General features: G+C 40.4%; 1 protein-coding gene across 2 annotated transcripts in view; it reads right to left on the reverse strand.

The window, feature by feature from the left end:
- LOC149305726 (ATP-binding cassette sub-family C member 12-like) overlaps positions 1-16,423 on the reverse strand; it is a 55,697-nt gene that overhangs the window by 27,598 nt on the left and 11,676 nt on the right. For both annotated transcript variants that reach the window (XM_089539848.1, XM_089539849.1), the window contains 12 exons: positions 16,188-16,336; positions 15,344-15,451; positions 14,504-14,830; positions 14,008-14,079; positions 12,463-12,587; positions 11,436-11,508; positions 7,571-7,774; positions 5,325-5,459; positions 3,198-3,300; positions 3,055-3,120; positions 2,077-2,166; positions 1,225-1,328 (listed from right to left, as the gene is read on the reverse strand). In XM_089539848.1, the coding sequence (XP_089395974.1) occupies positions 1,225-1,328; positions 2,077-2,166; positions 3,055-3,120; positions 3,198-3,300; positions 5,325-5,459; positions 7,571-7,774; positions 11,436-11,508; positions 12,463-12,587; positions 14,008-14,079; positions 14,504-14,830; positions 15,344-15,451; positions 16,188-16,336 (1,556 nt within the window). The remainder of the gene's footprint in view (positions 1-1,224; positions 1,329-2,076; positions 2,167-3,054; positions 3,121-3,197; positions 3,301-5,324; positions 5,460-7,570; positions 7,775-11,435; positions 11,509-12,462; positions 12,588-14,007; positions 14,080-14,503; positions 14,831-15,343; positions 15,452-16,187; positions 16,337-16,423) is intronic.

Consider the following 16,423-nt stretch of genomic DNA (forward strand, 5'->3'; position numbering starts at 1 on the left):
TAACTACAGTATTTTCTTTTCTAAATTCAACTGAAGTTTTAAATTCATGGAATGCCAAATATTTGGACACTGAAGTAATATTTCATGGCGGGACTCTTATTTGGAGAGGAATACTCTTACTTTGCCTCCCTGTAGCTACAATCTGAATAAGCAAGGTAACACTATGGGGCTTCTTAAATTTGCTATTCTTAACCCCTCAGCATGTCTTATCCAGCCCCATCTGGAGCCACGAACAAGAGCATCTGATACTGCAACATTTTGTTGTGGGTTTCACTTGTTTAAAGCATATTGCTGTGACTTTTCTCTACCCCCCCCCTCTTTGCCTTCTTAATTAGATGCCAAGCTATCCTTTCATATACATAATCATTGCAATTTGTATGCTTAGTTGAACCTTGATTCTTCTCTTAAGGCAGCCTCCCCAAGATATGTTGCTGCCTGAAACAGCAGAGCAAATTCTGCACCCATCACTCTGCCTTACATTAGGGCTGGTCCTAGCCTTCTCATTACAAAATGTGTAAACCTTTAGAGTTTGGCTTTGATTTATAGTGGCAATGTTGTGTGCAGCGTTTCGGCAATGTTTGTTATGCCGCCTTACTGTAAGCAAAGTCTTTTGGTCCTGTCCAAGGGTTAATCTCAAACATGTTGGTGATGTTTCCCTTAAATTGAAAAGAAAGCTATTGGTATTAGTGCAGTGATGTTTGGAAAGCACCCTGCACTACAGAGGGGATAATTATCTTGTCTCCAGAGAGCAGTACTTGATTTTGAAAACCTGTTCTTTTCTTGGCAAAAGAACAGCTCTCTCTTTGCCTCTGGCTCATTTGTTTGGGGGGGGGGGGGGAGGATGAGGCAATATCAAGTCTGGTGGACTTTAAAAACAGGGAGGAAAAATACTTAGCTGCACCAGAGGTATAGGCATATGTGAAGAGAATGAAGGCATACCACCCAAAATACGAATTCTGCATCTCTCCATTAAATTTTTCTTCATCTCCAAATTTCTAGCACTACATAAACACTGAAAATATTTTGCAGCTGGAACTCTTGTATTTGCTCTGTTTATATTCCCTTGATTACTTTTCCTCCCTTTGTCTTTGGATTTCTAAACTGGGTTGGGGGGGGGGACTTTATGGGTCCAATGCACTCATTACTCCCCATCATAACCACACCCCTGGATATGCCTCATATAAGTGCCTAGCTGAATACTATAGCTCTGAGTGCTATACCTACCCCAGATCCCTGCTCCAGCCAGTGACTCAGCCACCAGTTGCTGAAGGCTGAACAACCAATCATGAGAACAAAGAGGAGCACGATGAAGAACCATAAGATGAAACCTAAGATGAAACATTGGGTCCAATTAGTTATTGTAACCATACGAGTGTTGAAACTATCTGAAACTACCAGACTACCTGAAAAATCATACTCTCCCATATGAACCCATCAAAAGTCCTAAGCTGCCTCAGTGGAAAACCTTCTATTGTCCCACAGCCATCATAGCCCTGTCTTGTGAAGACACAAGAGAGGACTTTCTTGATGGTATCTCCCAATCTTTGGAATCCCACTCCACGGGAGGCTAGGCTGGACCCCTCTCTAGTCTCCTTTCCTTGGCAGACAAAGTCCTTTTTATTCCAACAAGGTTTCTTCAATGGGTCTGTGTGCATGCACTATATACATATTTAACATTATATATATGAATATATATGGATATGGATATGAATATAACATGGGATATAGGATAAATTAGAAGACTGAGATGAAATGGATTTGAGGGAGATTACTCTGTGTAGGAACGGAGAACCTAAGGAAGTCACATAGGAGAAGATGCAATGAAGATAATGGGGTATCTAAATGTAAGATTGATTGTATTACATGTATGATTTATATTATATATATGTTTTATGTTTGTGAGGATAATAAACAATAAATATATGACAAAAATTATGATTGAATATTTGAGGTGGATTTGAATGCTCAACAGTTCTCCTTCTGTGCACTAAGCAGAGTATAAAAGTATACATTTTAGCCCAAACTGACAGACAGAAAGGCCAAATTGCCTGAAAAGTCAGCTTCATTAGGAGGTACCTCCAGATGCCTTGATATAAGTGCAGTAAGTTTTCCACGTCACGGAGCCTTCTTGCCTTCCTTCTTCTTGAACAAGTTGGTTTGCAGGAGCTGTCGCAGAAACCATCAAGTATTTATTCACAATGAAATGTTACCCGGTACTGACAAATCTCATGCATTTTAACCAAAATTGGACGTCACTCGAGTCTATCCACTAAAATAAACATTTCAGTCTTCATGGGAGTCTAGGTGAAATGTATTTCCCTAGCCAGCATCCCCTGGATGAAGCCATATGGTAAATGCTCTCCCTCTGTTTTCCTAATGACTCTTGAATGAATTGAAATCCGTGACAGGAATTCAAAGGTGACAGGCGTTGATTTACCAAAAGTGATCAATTGCAAAAGCCTATTGATGCTGTTGTTTTCCCATCCAATGATACATAAAGCAAAACACCACAAGACAAAAGGATAAGCAGACAAAGGAACCAATTTCTCCTCCTCACTGTTCCCCATCCTCTATCACTGAGCTATTTTATATCTGCATTCAATTTGAAGCTGATGAGAGGGGAGACTGTTTACTGAGAAAATGCGATTTCATGTTGGAGTTTTACTGTGTTAAAAACTCATAGCTTTTGGTTCAGTTCAGAACTGCATCTTGGGCATGTCCTTATCTTTAGGAGGTTTTAAGAAAACAAACACAGCAAAATCCAAAACACACACACACACACTGCAATGAAACCTTTATTGTTGTGTGCCTTCAAGTCATTTCCAACTTCTGGTGACCCTAAGGCAACCCCATCATAGTGTTTTCTTGGCAAGTTTCTTCAGAGGGGTTTGCCTTTGCCACACTCTGAGGCTGAGAGACTGTGACTTGCCCAAGATCACCCAGTGGGTTCTATGGCCAAACTGGGAATTGAACCTGGGTCCCCAGAGTCATAGTCCAGCACTCAAAATACCACACCATGGATGTTATGGGTTTAGCTTATGCCTTGTAGCATACCTGCATCTCTTCTCACTTCAAGGTCTTTCTTCGATTCCTCATTGGCCTCATCCAACATATCGAAAGCTGAGGACACGAGAGAAGAGTCAGGCAAAGTATGTGAGCTGTTCAAAATGTCGAACAAGATTTTTCAATGATTTTACCAGGATTTTCAACTCCTTTGTAAGAGACTTCGGGAACATTCTCCTGAACCTCTTCTTCTGTTCCTGTCACTGCACTTGAGTTAAGGAAACCATTGCTTGGACTCTGAAATAAGGAAATACAGGTGTTAAATTTTACTTTGGAACCTAAAAAGAGCTTTGTGAGACCAAAGGTTTGTCTAGTCCAAAGTCCTCTTTTCCCACAGTGGCCAACCAGGTCCCTGTGAGCACACATAACCCAAGATGAAAGTGCAACAATACCTTCATAAGAACGTAAGAAAGGCCATACTGCTTTGCTTAGTCTACAAAGGGGCCAATGAGTTGTCTATGGGATTTCTCCATGAACATAAGCCTGTTGTTGTTCCCCAACAAATGGTACTCAGATACATGGTGGCTCTGATTCTGGAGGTAGTACTGAGTCATTATGACTAGCAACCGCTGATACCTTTATCCTCCATTAATTTGACAAAGCGAATTTCTAAGTATTAAGATTTAAAATAAGAATATAAAATGGCAATTGGCACTACATCTTATGGCTCTGATTCTCTGGTTTAAAATTGAAAAATAAGAGAATAATGTTCATGACATTCTTATTCTTACTCATTTATGATCATGGTTCTTTTGTGGGCATTGTTTGCACTTTGTTTGCCCTGAATTCTTAAATAGTTAGAATACTCTGTTACTAAGAAAAGACAGTGTCTATTTCTTCTTCTTGTTACAACGTTTTGTATTTTTCATTGCTTGTTAAGGCTGCTAGTCCTTATGTATCAGACTGGTAGGAACACACTTATCTTTCAGCATGAAAAGACTTCCAACTTATTCATCTTCCCTTATGCTGTGTTTTTTCTCTCTCTCTTACATTGTTGTTTTCATAGATGATTGATGTATTTTATTTTACTGTACTTTATTATTTTTTGTGTTCACTCCTTTGGGAGCCTTTGAAAGAAATGGGGTATATAAATAATAGAAACCAAGATGGGCAGATAGAATACACTGGAGCTTCAAGCCTTCTAAATTCTAGATATGAATAAAAGAAAAGTCTGGCTAGATCAGGCCCACAGTCCATCCAGTCCAGAATTGTGTCCCTAACAATGATCAGCAAGATCTGTCTGAATAGCCTACAAGCAACAGCACAAACTACCTCCAAGGAAGGAGACTCCACTACACTCTGAGGAAGGAGTGTGTTCCACTGTCAAATAGCCCTTACTGTCAGCAAGTTCCTCCTAATGTTCAGGTGGAATCTCTTTTCCTGTAGCTTGCATCCATTGTTCCGGGTCCTGTTCTCTGGAGCAGCAGAAAACAAGCTTGCTCCCTCCTCAATGTGACATCCCTTCAAGTATTTAAACAGGGCTATCATATCACCTCTTAACCTTCTCTTCTCCAGGCTAAACATCCCCAGCAATTCCCTAAGTCTCTCTTCATAGGGCTTCATGGTTTCCAGACCCTTCACCATTTTAGTCACCCTCCTTTGGACACACTCCAGTTTCTCAACATCCTTTTTAAATTGTGGGGTCCAGAACTGGACATAATATTCCAGGTGGGGCCTGACCAAACAGAATAGAGTGGCATTATTATTTCCCTTGATCTAGACACTATACTTCTATTGATGCAGCCTAGAATCACATTGGCCTTTTTAGCTGCCACATCACACTGCTGACTCATGTTCAACTTGTGGTCTACTTGGACTCCTAGATCCCTTTCACATGTAGTTTCATGCAGCCAGGTGTCCCCCCTTCTATATCTGTGCGTTTCATTTTTCTGCCCTAAGTGCGGTACCTTACATTTCTCCGTGTTGACCTACAAAGGCCTCCATGAAGGCATTGCAGCCCTATCCTTTAGCAGGTTTCCATCCCTGATTTAAAACCTGGATGATAAATTAATAAAGATTAGGACTATCAATGGCTACTTGTCTAGATGGTTATAGATCACAACCAGTATTAACAGCTGAATGCACATTGCCTCTATGCATCACTTGCTGGAGAATGTGAGACAGAGAGTGCAGTTTCATTTCATAGGCAACTATGTGAGCAGAATGTTGGACTAAATAAACCTTTGGTCTGATCTTACAGAACTGTTGATACACTCCTGCTTGTCATTCTTAAGCAAAGCCACTTTACAGACTAAACCCACCATTGCTTCTTCTGCATGCAGATTTTGAATTAGATGTGCATAGCGTCCTTTTGCTTCCATCAGTATTGTGTGAGTGCCGCTCTCGCATATCTCTCCATCTTCTAGCAATATGATTTCATCACAAAATTCTAAATACTGGTACGTTGTCATTTTTGTAAAAGAGAGAGAGAGAGAGAGAGAGATTGAAACAGAATATCTGTGAATATTTTTGAACATCGTGAATATTTTTTGAACTTAAGCTCTAAAGACTTTCATTTTTTAAAAAATTACAGAATCATTTCATTTCCCATGTACTTCTCGGGGGGGGGGGGGAGATGCAATAAATTATTTGCTTCTCTTATTAAATTACAGCTATACCTTTCTTTTTCAGATACTTTGTTTACTGAGGTATGCCTGTATTGCTGTCACGTTTGAACTGTTTGGCTTATTGATTGATTCAATTTCTGTTCCACCATCTTTGCAAAATTGAGACTCAAGGCGGTCATAATTAAAAGAAACACACATGTCCATTGAAAAGCACAAGATCTCATAGTATTAGAACCCAATTAGAAGGATTTGAAAAGCACACCAGTAAAAGAGAGTGGAACATTTCCTTCCTCTCATACACTCCCCAACTCCATTCAAAAGCCCTTTCCTCTGAAGCCAGTCAGCTGGAATTAAAAAACAAAGTCTTTGCCTGCCAATAGAAGGACAATATCCTTCTACTACATTTTATGGTTTGTTGTTGTATGCCTTCAAGTAGTTTCCAGTTTATGGCAACCCTGGCAGACCCATGGTTTCCATGGCTGAGTGTGAATCAAAACCTAATCTCTTGACTCCTAGTCCTATGCTCAAATCACTACACCACATTGGATCTCTACATTTTATAGTACTAGCGTCGTTTTACTGGTATTGGCATTCGTAGTATTTCTAAACTTCTATTCCCAGCGGAACCTGTAAACAAATAGCTACATAACTCAATGGGATGCTCCATAACCCACTGAATGAGGAAAGGGTAGTGAATTTAGGGGGCTGACAATATGTACATGATACTTTCTGATTCAGAGCTGAATCAGTGAAATAAGAGAAACTCTAGGGGAATGTCTAGGGATATCCTTATAACTTTTGATAGGCTGCTCATTTTGTCTATGCAACAATTCCGCTTATGTTGAGCAACACAAATTCTCTGTGTTCCTCAGCAGAAATACCATTCCCCCCCCCCCCCCTTTTCTGCTTTCTATCTGTTTCTTTTTGGGAAAAATGCATTTTTAGCAGCTGAACACTGCTCTGAGTTTATTGTGCCATCTGCAGGTGGGCTTTTCCATTTCACTTCATTTTTAAAGGCAGCTTGGATTGGAAACAATTCTAAATCAAGAAAAAGACAACTGCAGGGATGTTTTTGAAAGTTCTTGAATGATGATGAGAAATAACCACAAGCATCAAAATAATAGCATAGAAGGTGTGTAATAACCTCCAAGCTCCAGGCCAGACACTAGTAAAACCTCCATTTCACACCACAGATCATTTGATGAGCCTTACCCCACCCCACTACGACAATACATTACAATAAAAGACAAAGGGATATAGTGGTTACATTCTTGGCTTGGGAGATCCAGAGGTGTATTCACACTGCAGAATTATAGTGCTGTGGTTCCACTTTAATTGTCATGGTTCCATTCTATGTAATCCTGGTGTTTGTAGTTTGCTGAGACCCTGGAACACTTAGGTTGGGAATGCTAAATAATCTTTCCCTAAAGTGAAAGTCCCAGGATTCCATAGCATGCAGTTTTAGTAGTTAAAGTGGAATCATGGCACTATAATTCTGTAGTGTGAATGACCCCAAAGTTCAACTGAGTACGTATATACTCAACTGTAAGTGAACCTCATACAGTATATTAGTCAAAGGGAGGTTTTAGGGCCAAAATTATGGATTCTGATATGACTTGTGGATACGTCAAGGGTAAAACTTTGAGTCAATCCACCTTAAATCTAATTCTTAGTTCCAACCAGAGTAGCCCCGTCAATCAATGGGATTTATATAAGAATTGATTTACCATGTTCACATGGATTCAATGTATTTATTGTAGTTGGGATTGACCACTGGATCAGTGCTTATATTCCATGTTTTAAAAATTGATCACTGGATTAATCTCACTTTGAGCAGCCCCAGCCTAGACTTGTACATTATTACCTCACCACTTCATCATTTATCTCTATTATTTGGTAGGATCAAACTGTTGAAACTAACCTGATACTCTTTCCATTACCTGAAGTTGATGGGTAACAAGGAGTATGGTCTTCCCTTCCAGGGCAACTTTAATACATTCTTCAAATATATGTTTCCCAACATGTGCATCCACTGCTGACAAAGGATCGTCCAATAAATAAATATCTCTATTGGCATAGACAGCACGAGCTAAGCTGATTCGCTGCTTTTGGCCTCCAGAAAGGTTGATGCCCCTTTCCCCTATCTATAAAAGGACAAAATTGCCGCATCAGTCAGGGGATAATAACAATTTTTATATAAGAGTTTCCCATTTCATAAAAGCTTTACAGGCTTATTAAGATGCAACTACCGAGCCATGATTCACAGCTGAGTTCCAACCATGGAATTTCCCCAGCATCCATGATAAATTTTCACATTACCAGCTCTTTCTTTACCAACAATGATATCATGATTTTCTGCATATAAATAACTTTTTGAACATAGACTTGATATGCTTATCACATGTGTGACCGCTGAGCTAAATTTCATCTCTCTGCCAAATGCTTGAAGTTTTGCGAACACCCATGAAGATGTGTTTATTTAACCTACTTTTGAGTAAATGTTTTTGGGCAAATATTCAATGGCCTAATTGAAAGTTAAGAACAGAAGTACTGAAGTCTTGGGACCAACCTTAGATGGGGCAAGGAAGTTTTCTAATTTACTGGGTAGCAGAAACATCCCTGTAAGCATTGTTTTTATTCTTCCTCCCCCTTCCACACAAATGTTTTATGAAAGATAAAGGAAGGCGGTATAATTAAAATAGAGAGGGAACTGGGTTGTTATGAGTTGTGGATTCCATACTTTTCTCCCACTCCTTTCTTTCGGTCAAAAGTGACTGGATTTGAAGGCAGCTCTTTGAACTACAAATAGCAGCTTCTCAGTGGAGCATCATTAGGCCATGCGTTTTCTTCATCCATAAAGGAAGCTCACCAGCTTTTCCTGAACAGGAAGTGGTATAAGATGGATACCTGCTCCACCTGAACCTTGTTTAAGCAGCAAAGTTGCCCTGGCATCCTTGGTTATTCTTCTGTTTTGATTCCTGACTTGCTCCTCCTGGTTAGTTCAGTTGTTCTGACCAGAGCTTTGAGCCCTCTCATTGTTTACAACAAGTCTCACTGTGCCACCAGGATCATAGAATCATAAAGTTGGAAGAGACCACAAGGACCATCCAGTCCAACCGCTGCCATGCAGGAACTGTCAATCAAAGCATTCCCGACAGATGGCCATCCAGCCTCTGTTTAAAGACCTTGTGCAGCAGTGAACAAGGTGTCCATCCATGTGATCAATGCTGAACACCTCATTCCGACCTCAGAGTGAGTGATTCACCATAACAGTGGCTATGCTGGGTTGCACATACAAATACCCACCCAGCATCGCAATGGAGGCCCCAAGAAATGGGAGGACATTGGGTAACTCTCAGGTGAGGATACTTCAGGCTGCTTCCAGAGTATCTGGCCTGTGCAGACACCACCCTAGTCAACATGCTGGATGATGTAATTCAATTAATATTAATAATAACAATAGCAACAACATTTTTTTCAAGCTCTGGGTAAGACCAGCCCCAGACATTTTGCTGCCTGAGGCAGAACAGCAAATGATGCCCTTTATTCCCAAAGTCAACATTTAAAATACCCCATGTCAGCAGTTATTTTGGCACCAGAGACATTAAATTGCATAAGCAGTAATTTATAGTCTTTTCATGCTGTTCAGAATCTGCTGCCTGAGGCAGCTTATTTCCTGCTGCCTAATGACAGAGCTGGATGCAGAGAGACCTTGCAACTGTTTTTAAGATGAAGGTGGCAGTCAAAACTGTCAGAGAGGTCATGATGAATTTTGTGTACTTGCACATAATTTTTTTTACAAAACAATAAAAAGGCAGAAGACAATGCATAACAATGATACCATTAGGGAAAGCAGCTAACAATGTGACTACCATTAGGATAATGCCAAAATAATAAATGAAATATTACAAAATTGTTTAAAGCATCAAATGAATATTTCAGGGAAAGGGGAAAATATGTCAGATTCTATTAAGCAAATGCAAAGATGATTATAAGGACACTTCTGACTGGTAGTTCCTCGGGGGGTCCAAGCTGCACCTCCCAGCTTTGATGCCTGATCATTTCAGAGGAAAGGCAGTAGTACTGTCATTCAGCCAGTTTGCCCAAACTAGTTGTTAACATTTTTTGGGTTTGTGGTTGGCTCTTAATATGTGGGATAACCTATGTTTGTATGAGAGAGGATGAAATGGGATGGTGGGGGCAAAGGAGATGGGAATGGGCAGCAGAAGGTGAAGGTGGACCACAGAAAAAGTGCAGATGGACAGGGAGAAACACTGGAGAGAGGTGTGAGCATGTGTGTGGGAGAAGCGGAGGGGATGTAGTATAAGAGTACATGAGCAAGGCTAGTCAAGTATGTAGGAGCAAAGCGGGGGGAAACAAACCAAAGCAGGCATGAGACACTATGGCTGTATCTGCGCTACAGAAATAATACACTTTGACACTGCTTTAACTGCCATGGCTCCATCCTATGGAATCTTAGGATTTGTAGTTTATTGTGGCACCAGAGCTCTCTGGCAGAGAGGGCTAAATATCTGACAAAACTACAAATCCTAAAAATCCATAGCATTGAGTCATGGCAGTCAAAGCAATGTCAAACTGCACTGGTTTTGCAGTGTAGGTGCAGCCTTCATCTCTAGGAGAAGTGTGTGACTGAAGAAGTGTGTTAATTGTGTTAAAAATGAAAAGAGGATGGAGTGGGTATGCAAACGAATGGTGTGGTAGTTAACTTAGTGAGAAAGGGAGGGGAGCTGAGGCTGAATACATGGGGAAGCTGTGCCACTGCTCTTGGGGCACCCTTTTTTCCTTGCTCCAGGAGGGGTTTTGCTTGTATGTGTGCACGCCTGTCCATATCAGGAGTTTGTGTGTACATAAACATGTATACATTTGGGCCAAAGAAAATAGACAGAGCCGGTTGGTAATTATTTTGAATGGCATAATTAAGGGTCACTTCCTCCCCCAATCCAGAATTAGGGGGTTCAAGCCCCTCACCCCCACTATTCTGGGGTCTGGTGTTGGACATGTCTTCTGGAAGATGTCCCCATGAAACAAAATGAGAAAGGATCTGCAGGTAGGCATCCAGATGGGGCAACCAGTGACTTCTTTCAAACAATCGCTGAGAAATGTGGCGCCGCAGCCAGAACCAAGATATTTTTTAAATATGCTTGAGTCCCAAGCTAGAGGATGTTCCCTGTTAAGAGTGCATTCTAATGAAAATTTAAACTGACAAGATGGCCTGGAGGGACATGATGCCAAATTCTATTATTATAACGTTTTGGTCCCCCAGGACAGGTAGCTGCTTTCATTTCAGTCACTCACAGGGATGCACAGCAATTCAGAGTGTAACATGGATAATAAAATGGGCATATTTAAAGGAGACTTTCATCTTCTGCCCTACTAAAAAAAACACACTGACAAAAATGAACAAATTGTCTAGTGGCCCTGAAACAAATTAGAGCCCTACTTTGTCCATGCAGCCTACTTTGAAAAGTAGAAGCTAGCCACTTTCTGGTCAATATTTAACAAGTTGAATTGCACTGTAGTATAGCAGAAAACAAACTCCAGAAGTCTAGGGGCCTGATATTTACTGCAAGCCACTCCAAATCTATACCTCCCAACTTTCCTAATTTGAAACAGACAGTCCTGGCAGACTAAGGTTGGAGCTTCATGACAAATAGAGCAAGAATAAGGAGGTTGTTTCACTATAAAAAGCCCCTGTAGGAGAAAATCATTTTAAAAAGAAAAAAGGAATGCTCTGTCACATATGCTGAAAGACTCAGTTAAATCAGCTTCTTTTATAACACTTACTTCAGTCATATCTCCGTAAGGAAGAATATCCATATCCGACCTCAGGCAGCAGACTTTGATGGCATAATTGTATCTAGAATATTAAAAATGAACTGTGTTCAGCCTTCCTTGAAATAAATTATTTTCTTCCAAGGAAAAGACACTCTACAAATTTGCTTCAAAATTATACTGAACTGTGTCTAATCTCTGAGACATCTCTTTGGCAATCTGATTATGGCCCCATACAGACAGGCCAAAATAAAGCTGCTTCGAGTCAATTTGGGGGTATGCTGTTTCAATGATGCATGCGTCCTAAGAGTCCGGAAGCTGGGCCAAAGTCACAATCCAGTCCTAAGGAGTGGAGCACAGCTTTGGCGCAGCTTCCGTACTCTTAGGATGCATGCATCATTGAAACAGCATACCTCCAATGTGACTCGAAGCAGCTTTATTGTGGCCTGTCTGTATGGGGCCTTTGTTAGATCCACAATCATCAGGACACAGAGAGCCCTTCACACCAACTCAGATTATTTCTTAGTGGCATTACTGGGTGGGTGCAGGCGGTATGGACTGCACCAGGTGGCAACCCATAGGAGGGTCCCAGTGAGGTAGAGCGGTGAACGCAGCTCTCATGGCTTTGCCACAGCCCCTGTTTGAAATGTTATGCTGGTATGTCATCTCATTTTATGCCCTGCTGTGTTTTGCTTTCATGTGATCTTTGTGATTTACTGCTTTCAACTTGTGGTTTTTATTATTTTATTGCAAGTTGTCCTGGGAGCACTGCTATCAATTTCCTTGAATGGGTAAGTTAATATGTTTACAGTTACCTAACTGAACTATCTGGCTATGCTGACTGGGAGATTCTTAGAGGTTGTAATTTTAAAAAAGCAATTTTTTTCCAAGCTCTGAATAATTTCTACTTGTATGGCTTATTCTATATCTCCAGAAGCAAAAAGCTAGAGTTTTGTTACAATTTAAATTGAAAAGCAAAGTGCAAGAAGAGATCCACAATATTACCCTTTGGCCTCTTCTAGTTGGTTTTCATATTTACCTTTGTTCATCGTAGGTTTGTCCAAAAAGTATATTTTCTCTGACAGTCCCATGAAATATCCATGCCTGCTGTGAGACGTAAGCCAATGAACCATCCACAGCAACTGTCCCCTTATGCAAATACATCTGAAACAAGAAGCACAAGATCCGGCCAGCTTTATTGTGCTTTCCCATTAACTATTAAAACCAGCATAGTAGATCATGGTCACATTTGGAAGGACACACATTCTCCATGCCCAATGAAGAAAACCAGAAAGCTAGATAGACCAATGATCTAATTCAGTAAAAAGCAGCTTCCTGCATTCTTCTCACAGCTTGGAAATGTTATTACTTTTATCAGCAACAGCTCCCAGAATCCTCCAGAGTAACTTTTCTAAGCTCTGTTCTAACTATCTTCACACAACATATAAGAAAGTCTCTCCTTCCAGCTGAGAAATGTTGGCTCCAAGTTGGGACCCAACATTTCAACTCCCTTAAAATGTGCATTCAAAATGTTTCTTTATTTGTTTATATCCTGCTTTCCTCCCTTATGGGATCCTGGGGTTGTTGTGAGGATACAATGGGAAAGGGGAGAGCCAGGTATGCTGCCTGGAGCGTATTGGAGGAACAACTGGGACAAAAATGTAACTAAAGAAGAAAGAAATAGGTTTTTGTGAGTAGAAACCTATGCACTTTCTCCAAGGCTTGTGAATGGCCTTCACCCCGAAGTGACTGCAGACTTAAGAATGTCCCATAGAACCAACCTGATGTATGAAACATATGCAGAGTATACTGAAAGTGCAGTTTCTGAGGAATGTTGCTTTGGTAATATTTAGTCCATTACATGCAAAACAAAATGTGTGAAGAGGTGCCCTGATTGTTTCTTCTGGGTTTTTTGGGCTATGTGGCCATGTTCTAGAAGAGTTTATTCCTGATGTTTCGCCACCATCTGTGGCTGGGTGCCCTGATTGTTTTGAATTGACACAACTTGCTAACACAGCTCTTAACAATATTCAATGGCAAAAGAAATGCACTGTAGAAAACAGTTAGCTGCTTTTCCCCCAGACTCACAGAGGGCTCTTGATCTTAAATCAGTGTTAGGTACTTAATAATATCTGTATTTTATATACCATCTCCCCATGTAGGGAAAAATAGATGTGTGTGTGTGCACATGTGTGCATACACATACACTGAGAGAGGTGCTCAGATACATACATGGATGTTATGCATGCGTGCATTCTACTGAACACAAAGGATGTTTAAGTACAGTAGGAGGCAGAATGTATATCTGGAGGGTTGCCCCCCCCCCCAATAGCTGCAACTTTGGTAAAATCACTGCAAACAGAGAAACTCTGGGATGCAATTCAGGTGCATAGTCTGCAGGCCTTATGTCTATACTGTGCAATCGCAGCATGTGCTCACAGAAATTATTATATGATCAGTGTAGTCAAGGCCCAATTTAACTGTCAAGAAATGTAAAGGCTTACAAGACATTCCACTGGAGGTTGACTCTGAAGCATAAGTGTCAAAGAACATATATCAACACAGAGTTTAAATGTGCTCATACCTGTCCCAATATTGCTGTGATGATTGAGCTTTTTCCACTTCCAACATTTCCACAGATCCCCAGGATTTTGCCCTGCAAAGGGAATGTGTTTTTAATAACTTTATTAAATGTTAAAACTTTACACGAAATAGCAATATCCCCTTCCCCGGTTACCCCATGCTCCTATTCAACAAATTAATGCTAGAACAACAAAAAAAGAGAAAGAAAATAATAAAGTAAAATGGGTTCATGTTCCAATCTCCTACTTCCATATAGATTATGGCAATCAAATCCATGATAAAAGAAAACAACACAAATTATCCGAACTAATCTTCTCCCTTCTGCACTTGTTTGAAAATCCACACCACTTTTTCAAGTTCTGTTGAATACATGAAAAATGGACACAGACTGGATGAAGACTGTGTTCACATTCCTGCTGTGCTTAGATGTCTCAATCACCTCCATTTTAGCTTAAACAGAAACCCACTTAAACACTTTTGCTCAAAAGTATACCTACTTTTGGTACTGCGAAATTTAGGTTGCATAAAGCAAAGGGACAGCTGCTCTCCTTCCTAGCAATTGTTATCTGAGAGGGAGAAATGACTGATTTTGACCCCGATTTGTCTTTGCAGATGCTGTTCCCGTTCAGGGTTGTGTCCATGCTCTTTTTGGCATTGCATTTGTTGGCAGAAGTGACACTCTGGGTTGCCTCCTTGATCCCTTTGGTGCTGCATTCACTGAAATCACATCCCCAAGACAACGTGGCGCCATCCAGGACCACAGCATTAGGGGAGTCCTTCAAAAGCCTCACATATGCTGGAGGAATTGGAGTAACCAGAATTTTCTGGAAAAGAAGAGGCAGAGATAGATGGTCCTTTGGTCTGATCTAGAATGGATTTTCTTCTGCTGTAGGTATATTTAATTTTTTTAATGGAATCTATCTATCTATCTATCTATCTATCTATCTATCTATCTATCTATCATCTATCGATGACAATTTTCTTTATGAATAAAGGAAGTATCTAACATGCAATTAATATAATATCAAAAAGAAAAAAATCTGTCTCTCCTCCTCTTTCCCCCCTCAATCCTATGATCTAAATCCAATTGTTAGTCCCAACTAGAGTAGACCCATTCTATCAATGGGAATTTGATAAATCAACACTTGTGTAAATCCCATTAATTGCAGCTTGCAGAAACCTTAAGTCAGCATAGCCACTGGGATTCTGGAAGTTGTAGTCCAAAAATGAACTCCCCAAGCTTTGGATACATTAATCATCAGAACATGATATAGTACAGGAACCACAACGAGAATGAGAGCACAGTTCTAGAATGTCTAAAATCATTTCAATTTTACCTTCAGCCTTTTTAAAGAAACAGCTGCTTCTGCTGCAGCTTTCACAGAGAATGGCAAAATGGCAATGACAAACCTCATTACATTAAACATTGCTATCACACTGAAGGCCTGCAAAAGGAAATGAGTAAAAGACTGTTAGGATCATGTACAATAGTTTTCATGTACAATATCTTTTAAGAATTTCTTAGACAATGTGCTGTATCAGTTGATGGGGTGTATGGTTAAAACCTAATACAATGAATTCTATTCTCAAATTCTAAATTAGGGTAAACATCATGCAGCCCTTCAGATGTCACTGGATTGTTGCTCCTAGCATTCTTCACTATTGGCTATGCTGGCTGGGACTTCGAAGAGTTGCATGCAGTCTAACAGCATCTGAAGGTTACCTGATTAGATTCGTGGCCTAAACCGTATTAGGCCATGTAAACCGGTACATGGCCTAAACCGTATTTAACTGGAGCTAAACTCCAGTTAAACTCCAGTTAAACTCACTGACAATTGAGTCAGTGAGTTTAACTGGAGATAACAATATGGTTAATACATACTCCAGTCCCACTGGTTCAATAGGTTCACCCCAGTTGCTGGGGTGTCTATATGTGCAACAGACAGTGGGGAGTCCATCTTGCCTTGTGCAAAATGCCTTTGGCTCAGCCTGCCTGCATCAACCTTCTGGTCTTCTATAATAAACCACTCTTGATGAAGAAACTAATTGGGCAAATAATGGAATAGGTAGTTGGGCCCCTAAAGTTTAGAATGCTATAATGTTCTATAGTAGACAAGGGGGACAAATGGAGAGGAAAACAAATCTATTATTTCTGTATGGTGATTTAGGACTGCAGCTTACAACAGAGGCTGTTAGTTCGAGCTTTAAAAGAGTATGGATGAAAAATGTCATGACGATCGACAGGGTGGACACAATTGGCGTAAGGGCAGAGTTCACACTTTGAACATATCCTGCTTTTTCCAGTATTTTCCTCTCCGCTTTCCTGATGCCTGTAAAGGGTAAAAGACATCCTTCAATTATAATGCGAGAAAAGTGATAAATCATACATCCTGCTAGACAATGGCATGTCATTTTGC

Source organism: Sceloporus occidentalis, unplaced genomic scaffold (genome assembly GCF_023333645.1).
Source record: "Sceloporus occidentalis isolate IW3139 unplaced genomic scaffold, rSceOcc1.0.p SCAF_10, whole genome shotgun sequence".
NCBI classification, from domain to species: Eukaryota; Metazoa; Chordata; class Lepidosauria; order Squamata; family Phrynosomatidae; genus Sceloporus; species Sceloporus occidentalis.